An 18,435-nucleotide genomic window follows, 5' to 3' on the forward strand; every position below is an offset into this window, starting at 1 on the left:
TGGTCTTTTAAACCAGAAAGTTGAAAGAGACGGACAAACTGTCCAAATGGTCAATAAACTACAATTTCTGGGCCAAGAACCTCTCCTCTTGTGGTAGACAGGCTACCTAGTGCTTACCACTCCCACTGATAAGCTAGAAGGCTTTCCACAAACACAGAAAGGCTTGCGGGGCTCAGAAGCTTACCAACAGTCCTGGATACAGCAACTCTGTGTCTGGACCAGGCTAGTTATAGGAAAGGTGGGAAACAAGTGCAAGTGCAGCTTTTAAACCAGAACGTTGAAAGAGATGGAAAAAACCTCTCCAGATGACCAATAGCTACAATTTCTGGGCCAGGGACCACTCCTCTTTTGGTAGATAGGCTACCTAATGCTTACCACTCCCACTGATAAGTTAGAATGCTTCCCTCCAACGCAGAAAGGCTTGGGGGGGCTCAGAAGCTTACAAAGAGTCCTGGAATACAGCAAATTCTACCTGGACTAAACTAGTTACAGGAAAGGTGGGGAACAAGTGCAATCACAGGCTTTTAAATCAGAAGGTTGAAAGAGATGGAAAAGCTTCCCAAACGGCCAATAAACTATAATTTCTGGGCCAGAAACCACTCCTCCTGTGGGAGATAGGTTACCTAGTGCTTACCACTCCCATTGAGAAGCTAGAAGGCTTCTGTCCAACACTGAAAGGCTTGGGGGGCACAGAAGCTTACCAACAGTCCTGGATACAGCAAATCTGTACCTGGATTACACTAGTTATAGGAAAGGTGGGGACCAAACACAAAACAGGCTTTTAATCAGAAAGTAGAAAGAGATGGAAAAACTGCCCAAACGGCCAATGAACTACAATTTCAGGGCCAAAACCCACTCTTCCCGTGATAGATAGGCTACCTAGTGCTTACCACTCCCACTGCTAAGCTAGAAGGCTTCCCTCCAACACAGAAAGGCTTGGGGGTCTCAGAAGCTTACCAACAGTCCTGGATATACAGCAAGTCTGTATCTGGACTTGACTAGTTACAGGAAAGGCAGGAAACAAGCTTAGAATTTTTTTTTGTTACAGAAAAGCAGCTAAAACAGCAGTAAATGCAATTCAAATTGTAGTGCAGGCCAGCACACCGGAGCGTGTAGCAACACTACGGCAAGTACAGTTCAAATAAATGCAATTAAATTAACAAATGACTAAAAACATGTACAGAAGGCAGTAAATTAGAAGGCTACTAACAAGCAGTAATAAGTGCAGAGTAAGAGCGACTGAATAGATAGCACGCAGAAGAGCAGCTAAGACAGTTACAGTAAGAGCAGATAAATAATATATATATATATATATATATATATATATATATATATATATATATATATATTTATTTATTTATTTATTTTTTGAGGGTAGGAACCGAGCAGGATTAAGAGGCTACAGGGGTTGTCCTTCCCAAATGCTCTCTTTGTACACAGTAGGAATGCCTGATATCAGAATAAGATCTCACTGCACTCAGTTGAGTGAGCAAATAAAATGGGCCCAGAAGGAGTAGCCAAATATAAATCTACAAGAGGGGCAGGCAATTTCAAAGCCACCAACATTAATACCATAACAAGAACAGGGAGGGTGAGTGGGAACTAACTCTAGAGAACTAACTGTAGAGAGACAGCCACAACTTCAGTTGGGTTAATATTCAGTGAAAAACACAAATAAATTAAATACAATACTATATGCAAAAGAGCAGATAAAGGTGTACTTAAATTCACTTATACGTCCAGCTGATTTCAGGTAGATGTTAGCCGGCCAAAGCTCTGATATTAAGCAGAGATAACTCAAAATGTACCACTTATATAAGGCAAGACAGGATGTTAGTGATGAGCTGAAACTACCCCCCACTGCTATCAATGTCTACACAGAAATTCTAAAAAGAGAATTCCACCGTGGTACAGCGGTAGCGTTGTTACCTCACAGCAAGAGGTTCTCCCGTTTGATTCTCGGCTTGGCTTGGGAGTGCTTTCTGTGTGGAGTCTGCATGTCTTCCCCGCGGTTGGGTAGCGTTTGATAGACATGCGTGCATAAATGTGCATGTCTTCGTTGAAGGTTGGGCATCGAGCTGGCACCTTGGCATTTCATAAAAAAATCTACTGCCAATCATTAGCGGACCGGAGTTCCGCTGTGGCGACCCCTTACCGGGAAAAGCCGAAAGACAAACAACAACTCTGTAGAGAGACAGCCACAACTTTGGGTTAATACTCAGTGAAAAACAGAAATAAATAAATTAAATACAATACTATATGCAAAAGAGCAGATAAAAGTGTACTTAAATTCACTTATACATCCAGCTGATTTCAGGTAGATGTTAGCTAGCCAAAGCTGTGATATTAAGAAGAGGTAACTCAAAATGAGATTCATTTTCCAGGTCCTGAACAAACTTTGCTATTACCATTGTCCAAGAGTTCCTAGATTCTTAAACTTTTCCACCTCCCTATATTTTTCTACACTATGGTAATCTACCGTAATAGTTTAGGCCACTGCAACAGTGATCTAATGTTGAATGTATTATTGTGTAAGTAAACTTACAATGAGAGTAGCTGTTCTGGTATATTAGTATTGCAGTAGCTGTCACCACCCTGTATCCGTCTTATTAATTTTTTGGTGTATTACCAGTGTGTGGACATACATACCCTTGTGTATATAGTTGTATTGGTTGATATTTTCCTAACATTTTGTTCTTTCAGGGCTGTAGCCTGCTTTTTTGGGGCAGTAAAGCTCTGATGCTTTTGGCACTGTTGTACGAATCTCTGCTCAAGCTCCTAGGGTGCATGGGAGAGGTGCCGTTAATGTTTGAAAAGCTGGTTGATTGGTGATATCTTTGGCAGGATGTAACTCTAATAGCTTAGGCTATTGCAACAGTGATCTATTAGAGCATGGATGAGGGGAAGACGCTGCACACCGCTTACCTTGACCTGGCCAAAGCCTTCGATACTATTCCCCATTCAGGTATAATAGATAAACTCTCTCAACTATGCATTAATCCATATGTTACCAGATGGGTAGCAAACTGGCTCACTGCTAGAACCCACGTAGTCAAAATAGGGGAGGCCACCTCAAGCAGTAGACCCATAAGGAGTGGTGTGCCCCAGGGATCAGTCTTGGGTCCTCTATTGTTTAGGATATACTTTTCTGAAGTGCAGGCCAAAACCAGTGGACTATGGCTGACCAAGTTTGTAGTTGACTGCAAGCTGGTTGCTGTCATCAATTCCCTTAGTAATGTGGACATCCTCCAAAAGGGTCTCACCTAAACAAATGACTGTTGTCAGAAAATGGCCTCAAACTGAATGCAAAAAAAGCATCATCATCATCCCCTGTGGGGAGAGTGACATCCTCACAAATTATTATGTTAATAACAAGGTCCTGAGCATGCAGTCAGTCATGAGGGACTTGGGAACCCAGGTTGATAGCAAACTGACTTTTGACCACCATATTGCCTCTATTGTACGGAAAGCTTTCTACGTGGCCAACCTGATTAGTAAGGGTATCTCGTCCAGAGACAAGGTGATCATAACGTCCCTGTATTCCTCCCTTATAAGATCCATTATTGAGTACAATGCTCATTTCAGTATGTACATCACAAAGCACATGCAGCAGCTGGAGAGACCACAGAGGTTCCTCACCAGGAGAATCCAGGGCCTCAAACATCTACCCTACACGGATAGGCTAAAGGCCGTGTCCCTCTACTCAGTCTCATACAGTCTCCTTAGAGGTGACCTCTGGCATACAAAACAATTTTAGAGCCCGCCTTGATGGGACTGCTGCATATCCCACAAGTCAAGCTCCACTCGAGTAACCCACATGCACGACCTGAACCTGGTCTTTGACATCAATAGGACTTGTTGGCGGCACAGATTTGTGTCCCAGAGACTCCCTCTTTTGTGGAATAGACTCCCTCTCTGCGTCAAGCAGAGTATCTCATTAACCCTTTTTAAGCGCAACCTGGATAACAGAAAACACAACCCTGGGATTCCACCTGTATCCCTGCTAGACAGTGGGCATCGGGTGCTGACTTGTTAGAACATGTGCTAAATTCTTGGCTAGGCTTGTAAGGGCCTTAGGGCCAGCCTAGTAACTTCCTATGCTGTTATGGCAAATATACTTGAATAACTGTACAGCTGAACGTTTCAGTTTACAGTTAATTAAGGCATTTGAGATAAAACTCTAGAAAATAATGTGCATATTTTGTGGTAGAAATGACTTTATTTATGAATTTCTTTTCAGAAAGGAACATACGAGATTTTCATGAAGAACAAGAAAAACTGTCAAAGAAAAAGCAGAGAAATCTTCAGAACCATGAGAAAAATGCAGCACAATTGAAGGAAAAATCAGTCCGTAATACTGCAGGTAACAGTATAAGCATTTCAAAAGTATAACTGGGGGGAAGTTGAAGTTAAAGCTAAGAACTTTTCAAGTTTAAAAGTAATTTTGTTGTGTGCATTTATATTTTGTCCAAACTTCTGTCCACACCACTAGAGCAACAGCAGTATTCATAGGCTACTTTTTCATTGTAGCAGCTATTTCACTCTGCAGACCTTGGTGATTGTGATGACCACTTGACCCAATATAGATGCTGTTCAAGAGTAGCTGGTTGTGAGATGCTGACAGGAATGCTAACCCACTTTTATAGTTTTCCTGTGTATCATTAAAATGTAACTAATAAAAATGAGTGATGGATATTGAACAGCATTTATTCTAGGTTCGGTTGTTGTTGTTTTGTCTTTCGGCTTTTCCCGGCTAGGGGTCACTACAGCGGAACTCCGGTCTGCTAATGATTGGCAGTAGATTTTTATGTGCCGAGTTGCCGGCCCTGACGCACAACCTTCAACGAAGGTACGCCCATTCACGCATGTCTCCACACAGAAGACGCTCTAGCTGACAATCGAACGGGACAACGTCTTACTGTGAGGCGACAACGCTATAGGTTCAGTGCTTTTCAAAATTGCCAGAAAATATTTTGAAAACTATAATAGTTGAGTACAGTTTCTATGTATGTACTGCAGGAAATCTCACAATTTAGACAAAATCAGCTCCACTTTTGTGTATATTTCATTATGGAGATTTTGATTTTTAACTTAAAAAACAGAAAAGGGCTTAATTGTGTTTTATATACTTCAGATTCATCCAAGATATTGTCTTTCTTTCTCCCATTATTCTGCTGGAGCCCCATCTTGTATCCAATACTTTACCTTTGTCATGCTTTAGATCATCACAAAAAATGCTTATTCCCACCAATGGTTCCTTTGACATACCAGTTGTTGTTCCATACTAGCAAAGTGCTTCACGCCTGTGCCATCAATTTTGCTGCTTTCCATTCTGTAGCATTTAAACCCTGTCATAGAAACTGCCAGTATCACATGAAGGCCAACAAGCTGTTTCATTGTTATGGCAGCATCAGCATCTCTGTTGACATCTTGGTAAAGAGCAGCAGAGCTAACCTCTGAAACTACTACTACTACTAGTGTACTGGTATACATACCTACATACATACAGATATTTCCAGCACAGGCATTAATGCCCTTCTGGCTTGCCAATATACCAAAACACTTGTTCCCATAATAAGTGTCCAGGCTGTTCTTAAAAATATTTAAACTAGTACATGCTTTAATGTAATTTGGTAGCCTGTTCCATGCATCAGCTACTATGTCAGAGAACCAACCAGTACACTTCTCATTCCTATAGAATCTTCTACATTGTTTGTCTGATGATTCTCTAGTACTTTTTGATAACCCAAAACTTTCTCAGAGGTAGTTCTCTCTAAATACCCTATATACCTGAATAAAAGATATATTCTTAGATATCTGTAAGAGACACTGTGCAAGTTCAGATATTTAAGTCTTTCTTAATAACTTAAAATGTGATGTTGCCCTGTCTCGCCTTCATTCTTCCCTGGTTGGGTTCGGAACCGATTCTCAGTTCCATCTCGAACGTATACAAAAACTCAAGGTCTTCCACTGGTTTGTAGCTTATCCCTATCCCATCATGCCCTAGGAAAGCTCCCCAGATGTCATTTGCCGCTAAACAGATCGGGTGCTTCCATTTTGGCTCTGGCTAAGTTGGAAATTTTTTCTATCTTTTTATTGATATACTTGGTGTTTTGTCTGTTTAGAGAGATGACGATTAACATTTTAATGGTAATCTAGTTAGTTTAGAGAGTTGGCTCTTCTGCTTTGTTTCTGGCCATCGTTGTTTCTTCGCTAGGCCTGTGTTACTTCTTATCCTGGCTTAACTTTAGTGTTTGAAGTCTGTTTATAGTTAGAGGTCTTTTTTTCTATCCTTTACACACACATTTAACTTGGAGAGTATTGTAAAGAATTTTATTGCTCCTGTTACTTCTTCCTAACCAAAACCGGCAGCTGATTTGAGTTAGAGTGCTATCTTCTTCCCTTCGCTGCTCCCTTTTGACTAGGTAGCTTCGTTTCTGTTAGAGAACTGCCACCCTTTCCCCTTTTCTAGTGTTAAGGTTTTGTCGTCGTCTTGTTTTTGTACTCCCTTTCTTATACCTGTTGTTGTCTGTTAGTAGACTGATTATGCCTAAGGAACATAAGGAAACCAAACCCTCTGGGTTCAAAATGTGTGTGAAGTGTAATCAGAAAATGTCCATCATGGATGGACACACTATTTGTGTATACTGTCTTGGGGCTTTGCATCTTCAAGAAACCTCTTCCATTTGCCACTCTTTCAGTTCTAGAGTGCTGCTTGAAAGGAAGAACAAGCTGATAGTGAGAGGTATACTGAAGTCCCCCTTCACTGAAGCATTAGAAGAAGGTCAGGGCATTTCTAAATTGACCAAGTCTCCTTTATCGAAGCCTGACAAATCTGGGAAAAGGTCATCTCCTTTTCTGGCCAATCGGAGCCAACAAAAAAGCTGACTAAAGTTGCTTCTCCGGAACCGAAGATTGTTGGGTCCGAAAAATCTCCATCATCGGCTCCATCAATATCGGTGTCGATAGAATTTAAATTATGAACTGGTTCCCATAATTGGTACCAGTCTCCCCTACTTTTAAGGTCACCTCTATTAGAACCGGCCAGGTCTCCTGCCCCCTCCACTCAGTCCTCCAAGAGTATTTCTGATGATGACGTGGATCGGGTGGTGCGCAGACTTTTAAGGACACCGGCATTGGCCAAACTGCTTTTGGCTCTAACCCAGAGGGATTCGGAACCCATCAAGACCTCCCCTTCGACATCGATTCCTCCTCCAAGCCAACCTAGGACCTTGGAGCTGTAATGTCTGGGACCTGTCGCAGTGGAACCGTCGGCGCCAAGACCTATTCCTGGTATTTTGGGCCTGACATCTGCTCCGACATCCTCAGTTCCATCTGAACTCGAGGAGTCAGGTCCGGGGAGGGGAGTCAGATTGGACAGTTGTTGGATCTGAGTTTGCCTCTCAAGGTTTCACCGTAGGTGTGCTTGGCTCCTACATCGGCCTCGGAGCCACCCCCTTGATACGGAGGATCCCTTCTGGTTCTTCAGAGCTGGAGATATCGTCGGATCGGGGGGGGGGGCTTTCGAGCTAATAAGGAGAGTGCTGTCTCCACAGACAGCTCCACTCTTAGGTCCTAACATTCTTCCCCAAAAGGCACCAGCGTCTGTCTTGGCACCACACCATCCATAGACACGTGAAGACTCTAGGCCTCAGGATACCCCATCAGGTAAACCCCTGTCTTCCGAAACCTCTGCAGAATACCCTTCTGAAGAGGTCCCTCAAGAGGAAGCATTTAGTCTCCCCAGAGGAGTAAGTCACTTCTGATACAAACCTCGATGAGTCAGAAGGGTCCCCACAGTCACCCTCTGAGAATGTCTCCTTTGCAGGCATCCTGGAAATCCTTAAGCAGAGAGGCGGCTGGAAGTCCATCAACCCTTCTGAGGAGGAATTTTTATATCTGAAAGCATCTGGGTCTCACCGCCACTTGGGTGTCTCTGCCATTCGAAGAGCTCATGGAATTAATTAGTCAAAAGTCATAGGAGTCTTCAGACACAGTGGAACCTGTTCCTCGGAGGCCACAAAGGTTTATCACAGCACCTTCAGATAAAGCTTTCCTTATTAGGGGTGTTTTAGTAGATGCTATGGTGGTGGCGGCCGCCACCAAAAAGGAACTCTCTGAGACATCCTCATCTGTCAGTCTGTCGAACAAGGAGTCTCGTACGATGGACAGATATGGGAAGCACACGTTCTCTCCAGCGACTTTTCCACTCAGATCACTGAATTATCTGACGCACTTTACTAGGCTACAGAAAGATCTTCTAAAGGAGCTAGGAGAAACTAATCAAGATACAGTAGCTGCAGGGGTATCAGACAAAGTTTCCTCTCAGCTCTCCACCTTAAACTCTGTGATTAACTCCTCCATGAGGCTCATTTCTTATGCAGCAGATGGCACGAATAGAGCAACAGGTTCAAGAATTTCCCTGAGGAGACATTCCTGGGTGTGCTTGTGTGACTTTGCGGAGCCCTTTACATCTTCCTTTATGAATACCGCTTCGATGGCTAGTCCATGTTCAGGTCGAAAGTCAAGGGCACACTAACCAGGGGTGAGCAAGAAGGAAAAACTCTGTCTGCTGTAGGAGTCCATTTTTCTCTACCATCTAGACCTTATCCTAAAGGTCAAAAGGGAGGAAAAATGTGGTTCCGAAAATCCCAGAGAGCTTTTCAAGACACACGTGGTGATTCTTCCCCCAGAGGCAGAGGGGGAAGTAGTAATGGGAGAAGCCGTCCACATGACAGAGGGGGTCCGCAAAATCAGGGTGACAGAGATTCATTCCATGGTAGGCTCTTTCAGTGTTCCTGAGGGGAGGCCCATTCTGTCCTTCTGTGGTGGCAGTCGGGGGTCGCTTATCTTTGTACCAAGAAGTCTGGCTGGAAATAAAAGATAAGTGGGTACAAACTATCATATCTAGAGGCTACTCTATACCCTTCTCCCTTCCTGTCCAAACATAAAAAAACACCCCGGATGTTCCACCTACTCAGAGGGAGCAGACAACTCTAGAAATTCAGAAGTTGCTGGACAAAAGAGTCATCTAGAGAATCCCTGGAGACCAAATAGGATCCGTAACTTACTCAAGGTTCTTTTTAATGGCAAACAAAACGGGACTGGAGGCCCATTTTGGATCTCAGCAGATTACACGAATCAGTAAGGAAGCCAAAGTTCCAGATGGTAACACTGCAGTCGATGCTTCCCTTTCTGGTAAAGGACAATTGAATGTGCTCTATAGACCTTCAGAATGCGTACTACCAAATAAAGGTGGTCAGGCCATCCAAATGTCATCTGCACTTTCGGCTGGGAGGCAGTCATTAACAATTTCGGGCCCTGCCATTTGGTCTCAGCACAGTCCCCAGAGTATTCACCAAGTGTATGGCAGTGGTCACAGCTCATTTGAGATGTCTAGGATTCCAAGCGTTTCTGTATCTAGATGACTGGCTCCTAAATGCCACCACCAAGCATCTACTACTAAAAACAAGAGACACCACATTACTTCTCTGCTCTCACCTAGGAATCACGCTAAATTACAAAAAATCTGCCTTGTTGCCATCTCACTGTACTGTTTTTATAGGGGCAGATCTAGACACAACAAAAATGATGGCAAAACTTCCTACAGAAAGAGTTTTAGTTCTGCAAGATCAAGTTTTAAACCTTCTTTCCAAGAGAAGAGTACAAGCCAGAACAGTTCTGAAAGATTTGGGAACCATAGCAGCAGCGATTAACTTAGTTTCAATTGCACGCATGCACATGAGAATCCTGCAGTGGCTACCATTCACTCAGTGGTCATTACAGGAAATACCCATGTCTCACCATATTCTGATAAGACTCCTACAAAAAAGACCTTCATTTTGGTGGCTTCACTTCACTTATGTGACATCAGGTCAACTCTTTGTCCTTCCACAGCCTTTAGCCACAGTAACCATGGACACCTCCCAGAAAGGTTGGGGGGAGCATTATCTGGGAAGGACAGTCTAAGGCACATTGCAGGATCACGAGGCCCATTTGCATATCAATGTCCTAGAGATGAGAGTGGTGCTCTTGGAATTGCAGGCACTATTGCAGTACAGACAGACATGTCAATTGTTTAGTACATAAACAAACAAGGAGGAACCAGGTCCTTACCCTCTTTGTTGAGAGGCCCTGAGAGTATGGCAGTGGACGACCTCCTCCCAAAGCTTTCTGATAGCAACACACATCCCAGGGGAATCCAACATGATAGCAGACAAACTCAGCAGAGCGATTCTGATGCCTCCTGAGTGGTCCCTAAAACAAGAATTAGCGGAAATGATTTTCCACAAATGAGGCCAACCTTGCTGTGATCATTTTGCCACATCCATGAATGCCACATGCAGTGGCTATTTTGCCCTTATCCCCCCCTCCAGGGGAGTTACCAAGGGATGCACTTGCACATGATTGGCCCTTGGGTCTCCTTTATGCCATCCCTCCCTTTCCCTTGATACCCAAAGTTGTTCAGAAAGCCAGCTGAGTGGGAAGCAGTCTTATTCTCTTCGCCCCATATTAGCCTTGTCAAATTTAGTTCCCCTTCCTTTGGCCTCATTTCCATGAGGAGTCATGGGTTCTGGACCCAGTTCCAGACCTTCTGACTCATACGTCAGGAACTCCTCTCCACCCCTCTTTTAAAACCCTAAAATTGATAGCTTTGCTGCTCCAATTCCAAATATAGAAGGCTCCCCTAACCTTTCTCCTTCTGTGAAACATCTTGATCTCGTCTCATAAGGCTTCAACGAGGAAACTGTACATGAGCAAATGGAAAAGATTTTCTTCCTGGGCAGTAAGTAATCACATTGATCCCTTTACTGCTCATATAGATTCTATCCTTGAATTTCTAATGAAGCTATTTAATGAAGGCGCAGCTGCAGCTATCATTTGCGTTCAGTTAGCAGCGATAGCCAGTTTTCATATAAATAATTTAGCCCAAAACATGTTTCACAGGCTATGCAAAGATTTCCTGAAGGGCACTATTCTATTAAAACCACCCATTAAGACCCATCTACCACCATGGGATTAAACTTTGTTTTGTCCTGTTTGATTCTTCCCCCTTTTGAACCAGCATCATCCTTCGATCTAAAGTTCTTGACATAGAAAACAATTATTTTGATTGCCATCACTTCTGCCAGAAGGGTTTCAGAGCTGCAAGTATTATCGATAAAGCCCCCTACATGCCTTTCCACAAAGACATAGTATCCCTTCGAACAAACCCATCCTTCATACCAAAAGTATGCTCGGAGTCTAATTTGAATCCGTCCATAGATCTGCCAGTGTTTTTTCCTAACTGTGGCTACTACGTTTCTACTTGCATAGGACAAAACACTTCAGAAAATCTGACCAATTATTTGTTTCATTCTCAGAAGCTAAGAAAAGTGCTGCTGACTGTATCTAAGGTCACACTTTCAAAATGGCTATCAGATTGTATTACTGTTACACACAGATCTAACAACAAAGATCTTCCCAGCTAACTCAAGGGCCATTCTACAAGAGCCATAGCAGCTTCTGCTGCTTTTTGCACTAGACTACCGGTTGATACCATTTGTGCTGCTGCAACATGTGCAAGGCCTCATACCTATATCACTCATTACAAAGTGGATTTGGCCTCCAGGAACAGGGCCTCTTTTTGGGTCCACTGATGTTCATCGTGTTTCACTGTTGCAGTCCTAACCAATGGGTTATCCAGCTCCCGGTAGCCCTCGACCAGCCAGAATACCAAAGGTAAGTAAATATGACATCAGCTGGCGGTTGTAAAGGACGTCAGGACCTCCGATACAAAAGGAGGCAGCTGACGTCACTTCCTCAGTCTTCCTTGCCGTGGAATCCGAAGCAGAAGCATTTTTGTATGAGTGCCGGTCGGCAGTTTGCATTTTTGGTTTCCGACTACAAAGTTGAAGTCAACTACAGCTAATTACCCTGTTGGGGATCCTCTTTTCTTGCCTTAACGAATGTCAGAAAAAGTCAATAATTGTCTTACCTGTGGAAAGCAGGTTCCCCATAGAGATTTTCATTCCTATTGTATTATTTGTTTAGGCCTTGACCATGACGCTCCTAATTGTGAACTCTGTGCTTCCTTTAATCTGCGTACTATTCGTCGTCGGACTAAGCTTTTAGCTAAGCATTTTGTAGTGTGGCGTAAGTTTGTTGGCATGGCGTCCGCTGGTCTTCAGGCTTCGGATATCCCTAAGAAGCGTAAGGACAAGGACCGCAACAGGCTTCAGAAGGTCAAATCTTCAGATAATGTTAAGTTGGTCGTCAGTCCTGCAGTAGACAGTGAGGCACCTTTGCAGCCCCTGCAGTTCGTGGATTTTCAACTGCAGGTCTCGGTTGAGACCATTTCAGAGTCCCTCTGGCCACAGGCTTCCATTTTGTCTTCTGATCTTTCGCCTGTTGCCACTTCAGCTGGATCCAGAGCTGCTAGGCTGGCTCCGGTGTCCAAGGCCTCTGTTCTTCATTCGGACAGCAAGCTCATACCGACAACCCCTGCCACTACTTCAGCGGTTGCCAGGCCTCCCGAGTCCTTCAGACTTGCAGGTAAATCTTCCAGTCGTAAGCCTGTGAAGAAACAGGCTCCAGATGTCCTTCAAGGATGCATCTGCAGTCCTTACAAATGGGTTGTCCTGTCGTCAGGCAGCCCTTCGGTCGGCCGGATTCCAAAGTCTGGGTCTGGCCTCGGCTGGTGTCGCACTTCACCCGACGTCATAGCTGCAGTTCTTCGGGTATAAAGGCATCAGCCGACGCCATTTTCCCCAGTCTTTCTTGCCGCGTGGCGCCCGAAGCAGAAGCTGTTCGCAAGTGCCGGTCGGTCAGATCCAGAGATTACTACTACCGAATACTACTTCGAAGACTTCTAAAAAGCTAAGTACCCCGTTGGGGACTCTTTCTTGCCTCAGCCGATGTCAGAAAAAGTGAATAACTGTTTAACTTGTGGGAAACAAATACCTCATAAAGATTTCCACTCTTACTGCTTACCTTGTTTAGGCCCAGACCACGACGTAGCAGCTTGTTTAGCCTGTGCTTCTTTCAACTGACGGACGCTTAGACGTCGGTCGGAGTTTGCTGAACAGTTTTTCGGCTCAGATTTTGCATACATAATGCCGTCGGATCCTCTGACTTCACAAGTTGTTAAGAAACGCAAAGAAAAGGACCGACACTCGCGGTCCGCGGTTTCGGCCGAAACCGCGGTTAAGCAAATCATGAAGTGTCTCGGTTTCGGCCGAAACCGAGCAAACGGTTCTAACTTCAGCCGAATCCATGACTACTACCGAGGCCCCTTCTAACCTGGTTGAATCGGCCTCTGAAATTCAACCTGCTACTGTGGTTTCACAAGAATTATCGGACACCATCTCTTTGGATGTTTCAACCCCTGCACGTGGTGCTGCTAGGCCGCCTGCAGCCATGTCCATAAAGGCCTTTGCCAGGGCTAAAGCAGCCAAAACTTCTAAGTCTGTGCCTGTTAAGCCCCCCTCTCACAGGCCCAGTTCCAGTTCCCAAATGCTTACTCTGGCAGAGGATCTCATCTCTTTAATAAGGGGATCCCAACCTCATCCAGACAGGGCCTCTCAACCTCCTCCAGAAAAGAGACCTAGAGCAGAGCCCCCTGAACCAGTGTCCTCAGATGATTCTTCTGATGATTCAGACAATACAGACCATCCAGAGGCTCCTTTTTCTCCTTATGAAGACTCCGATGCTGAGGAATCTATTCCTTCTGCCTCTCCACCAGAGGAATTTTCCTTTGGGGAAACCTTACATGCCATGAGAGAGCAATTCCAATGGCAGGGGCAAGATTTCTCAGATTCAAGGAAAAGGCTTAGGACTTTTTTGCATTTACCACAACATAGGCCTTTAGCTATACCTCCAGTTCTTCCTGTTGTAGATGATGCATTTAATGATGCTTGCACTGCTCCTGATACTTTGCCTCCAGCTCCTGCTAAGCCCGATAGGTTCTACAGGGTCCCGGACACACATCACCATTTATACAAGGCTCCTTTTGCAGATCCCGAGACTATCTCCCAGGGGCCTAAGGCAGTAGCTTCGACCTCAGTTAAAAATCCCCTCCCCTCTGAAAGGGAATCCAGGTCCTTAGAGAGATGGGGTAAAAAAGTATACACCTCTGCTACTCTCTCAGCTAGGGCATTGAACTGTCAGTTTCATATGATCCAATACCAGGAGTTTATGCTTGATCAGTTAACTAAGAAACTGTCCTCTGATGATTCTTTAGATAAGAAATATGTTCTAGAAATGGTGCATAACATTCAGCAGGTTAGTAACCATTCTTTAAAATGTGGCTATGATGCACTGGAGGCTTCCTTTAGATCAGCCATGACTGGCACAGTTATAAGAAGGCATGCATGGTTGAAAGAACAGGTCTTGCCGGATCATGTTAAAGCAAAACTATTAGATGCTCCTATGGATAAGGTCAGTTTATTTGGTTCTCCTGCTCAGCAGGTACTGAAGAAAATGGAAGAGAAGGCAAAATCTGTACAAACAGTGAAAGATTTCTTACAGGTTCAGCCTCCAAGGTTTAGCAGGAACTGGCCTTCCAAAATTGGTCCTTTCCAGACTCCTCTAAAACACAGAGAGGCAGGAATAGGCGTTCAAGAGGCAGAAATCAATCCAGAGGAGGTGCCTACAGGGGACGCCAGTGGCAAAGTAACAACCAGCGAGGCACAGACACAACTACTACCACTGCAACAGGACAATCACAGTGACTTGGCTCTGGCACCGCCTACCAGGGAACAAATAGCAGCACCCTTAGGCAGAAAGTTAGCCTTATTTTCAAAAAACTGGCACTACATCACAAGAGACAAGTGGATTTTGCAAACTATAGACCAAGGCTACAGGTTTCATTTCCATACTTTACCAGGAAAAAGAGGAATGCCAAACCTACCACCAAATCAAAAGACAGAAGCTCTAAAACAAATAGCTCAATTAGCAAAGATGAGAGCTATGGAAAGGGTACCATCTATGGAACAAGGAAAGGGATTTTACTCCAGACTATTCCTGGTACCAAGAAAAGAGAAAAATTGGAGGCCTATTCTCGACCTGTCCGCTTTAAACACATTCATCATTGTTCCAAAATTCAAAATGCTGACCCTACAGCAATTTCTTCCCATGCTGGGCAAGGAGTATTGGCTGGTGACCCTAGATCTCAAGGAGGCATACCTGCACGTCCCCATACGACCAAATTGCAGAAGATACCTCAGATTTCTTGCAGGATCAGAGCATTATCAATTCTCAGCATTGCCCTTTGGCTTATCTACTGCGCCCAGAGTGTTCACGAAATGCCTGGCATCAGTAATCGCTCACTGCAGGCTTCAGGGAATCCAAATATATTCATACCTGGACGACTGCCTGATACAAGCGGACGACAAAAACAAGCTAACAGAAGACTTACAAAGAGTCATTTGCTTACTGCAAGCCCTGGGATATACAGTCAATATAAAAAAATCAAGACTGATACCATCCCAAAGAATAACCTTCTTAGGTGCAGAATTGGACACAGTAAAACAGATGGCATTCCTAACTGCAGAAAAACAAGAACAACTTCCTCTCTACTTCTTGGCATTAACAAAGCAGAACAAACTAACAGCAAGGAAAGTACTGCAGGCCTTGGGCTTCATGGCATCCTGCATAATCCTGGTTCCTCATGCCAGACTGCATATGAGAAAGCTACAGTGGTACCTGAAGAATTTATGGTCTCAACACAGGCACAGCCTAGAAACCGAAATACCACTAATCCCATGCCTGAAACAAGAGTCCCTATGGTGGGCTCAGGCATGCCAGTCAAACCCAGGTTTGCCCTTCCACAGCATTCAACCAAGCCAAACCATCACAATGGACGCCTCAGACCTCGGTTGGGGGGCCCACATGCTGGACAAGTGCATACAAGGCTTATGGACTCCAGATCAGCTGCACCTGCACATAAATCAAAAGGAAATGCTGGCAGTAAAACTAGTAATCCAGAATTTCAGACCATTCCTCCAAGAAGGGCAGTTGCTGATAAGGACAGACAACACCACAGTCATGTGGTACATCAACAAACAGGGAGGCACTCTTTCATACCCTCTATGCCGGATGGCACTGGACCTATGGAATATGGCTCTGAGCTACAACATTCAGTTACAAGCAATTTTTGTACCGGGAAAAGAAAACATCCTAGCAGACATATTAAGCAGAACTACCTCGGATGCTCACGAATGGATGCTACACCCGGACATCTTCAAGGTCATCACAAGGAAATGGGGACTGCCACAAATAGACCTATTCACATCCCCACTCAATCACCAGCTCAAGAAATTCTGCACAAGGACGTGCCACCCACTTGCTTGGAAGGTGGACTCTCTATCCTTCAGTTGGAAAGGCCTGACAGCATATGCATTCCCACCTCTTCCTTTGATGCACAAGGTGCTATTGAAAATCAAAGAGGAACGTCCAAGGATCATTCTGATAGCTCCAGACTGGCCAAAACAACATTGGTACCCATTACTGAGGAGCATGTCTCGGGGGAAAATGTGGACACTACCCCTGATTCCTTTGCTGTTAACTCAGAGCGGCTACAACACCCTGCATCCAAACCTGAAAACTCTGCAGCTGACTGCCTGGAGCATTACATAAGAGCAACTAACCCAGATTTATCCCAAAGGGTTAAAGACATTATCCTTGAGGCCCGCAGACCTTCAACAAGAAGGAACTATGCAGGAAAATGGAAAAGGTTTCTCATTTGGAGTACTGAAGGGGAAAAGATGTGTCAAAGGTAGACATTGCCAACATCCTGGAGTATTTGGCAGAGCTTTTCCATACAGGCCTGTCCTATTCCTCCATCAAGATACATGCATCAGCTATTTCTGCAGAATGCAGCTTCGATCCCCCTGTCTTCTCGCATCCTCTACTCAGGCAGTTTCTGAGAGGAATTAAAATGTAAAACCTCCTAGGAAACCACCATTACCAGCATGGGACTTGAACTTTGTGCTAGAAAAATTGACACTCCCCCATTTCGAACCAGCAGCAACAGCAGATCTTCAACACCTATCCTGGAAAACTGCTTTTCTGCTGGCAATTACCTCAGCAAGAAGGGTTTCTGAGCTACAGGCTTTAATGGCAGTACAACCCTTCCTAATCTTCCATCAAGATAGAGTGTCCATGAGAACAAATCCTACATTTATGCCTAAGGTGGTATCCAGAGTGTCTTTAAACCAGGCTATCCACCTACCTACCTTCTTCCCAATCCACAGAACAGGGGAAAGACTGCTGCATACTTTGGATGTACATAGACAGTTGCGCTACTACCTGGACAGAACCAAGGGCAATAGAAAACTGACCAGCTTCTGGTAGCATATGCAACAGGAAGGGAAGGAAAAGCAATTTCAAAACAGACAATCTCCAAGTGGATAGGAAATTGCATCAGATTCTGTTACTCCTACCATGGAAAGCAAACTCCACAGAACATAAGGCCTCATTCTACAAGGGCTACAGCCACTACCACAGCTTTCTTACGAGGAGTGGCTACCAAGGACATTATAGAGGCTGCTACTTGGACCTCCGTGCATACATTTGCCAAGCATTATAACTTACCTTTATACTCTAGATCCCGAGCAGGGTTTGCCACTGCTGTTTTGCAAGGGATCCTAACTACACCATAATTTCTTCTTCCTCCTCCCCTAGTTTGGCTATGGTATTCTACCCATTTGTAAGGACTGCAGATGCATCCTTGAAGGACATAGTACAGTTTTGTACCTACCATAAATGTAGATGTCCGAACAGGAATGCATCTGCAGTCAGGATTACCCACCCTCCTTCCCCTCTGTGGTATTCCTGGGGTATTTGCCCATCTAATAGCTAGCTGGGGGGGGGGATCTCTTATGGTGTATTTGTTTGTATATAAGTACATACATGCTTATTTTTTGTGTTTGCCTTCTACTATTTGGAAACATTGGCATTTATCCAAAATTTAGCTATCCAAGAGGGCAACTGGCATCTGGGGCAAGAAACACTGAGGAAAATGGCGTCGGCTGATGCCTTTATACCCGAAGAACTGCAGCTATGACGTCGGGTGAAGTGCGACACCAGCCGAGGCCAGACCCAGACTTTGGAATCCGGCCGACCGAAGGGCTGCCTGACGACAGGACAACCCATTTGTAAGGACTGCAGATGCATTCCTGTTCGGACATCTACATTTATGGTAGGTACAAAACTGTACTTTTCCTCTCGTTCCCCTCATTCTCAAATGGTTAAAATGGCTGATTACCTGTTGACTCTTATTAGGGGTTCACAGCCTCCCCCTTCAAAAAGGGGTAAGGATGTCTCTCATGAGGTTTTATCTATTTCTGGTTCTGATACTTCTAACATTTCTGCTGATGAAGAGGAAGTTTCTCAGGTTTTTTCTCCTTTTGAGGATTCAGATGCAGAGGAATCCATTCCTTCTGCTTCTCCTCC

General features: G+C 44.4%; 1 protein-coding gene across 3 annotated transcripts in view; it reads left to right on the plus strand.

Annotated features, from left to right (window-relative positions):
* The window catches only part of MIS18BP1 (MIS18 binding protein 1), a 2,747,318-nt gene that overhangs the window by 1,201,426 nt on the left and 1,527,457 nt on the right, over positions 1–18,435 (plus strand). For all 3 annotated transcript variants that reach the window (XM_044074260.1, XM_044074258.1, XM_044074259.1), the window contains one exon: positions 4,241–4,363. In XM_044074260.1, coding sequence (XP_043930195.1) covers positions 4,241–4,363 — 123 coding nt within the window. The remainder of the gene's footprint in view (positions 1–4,240; positions 4,364–18,435) is intronic.

Source organism: Protopterus annectens, chromosome 6.part0 (assembly GCF_019279795.1).
Source record: "Protopterus annectens isolate FY-2018-M chromosome 6.part0, PAN1.0, whole genome shotgun sequence".
Taxonomy (NCBI): Eukaryota; Metazoa; Chordata; order Ceratodontiformes; family Protopteridae; genus Protopterus; species Protopterus annectens.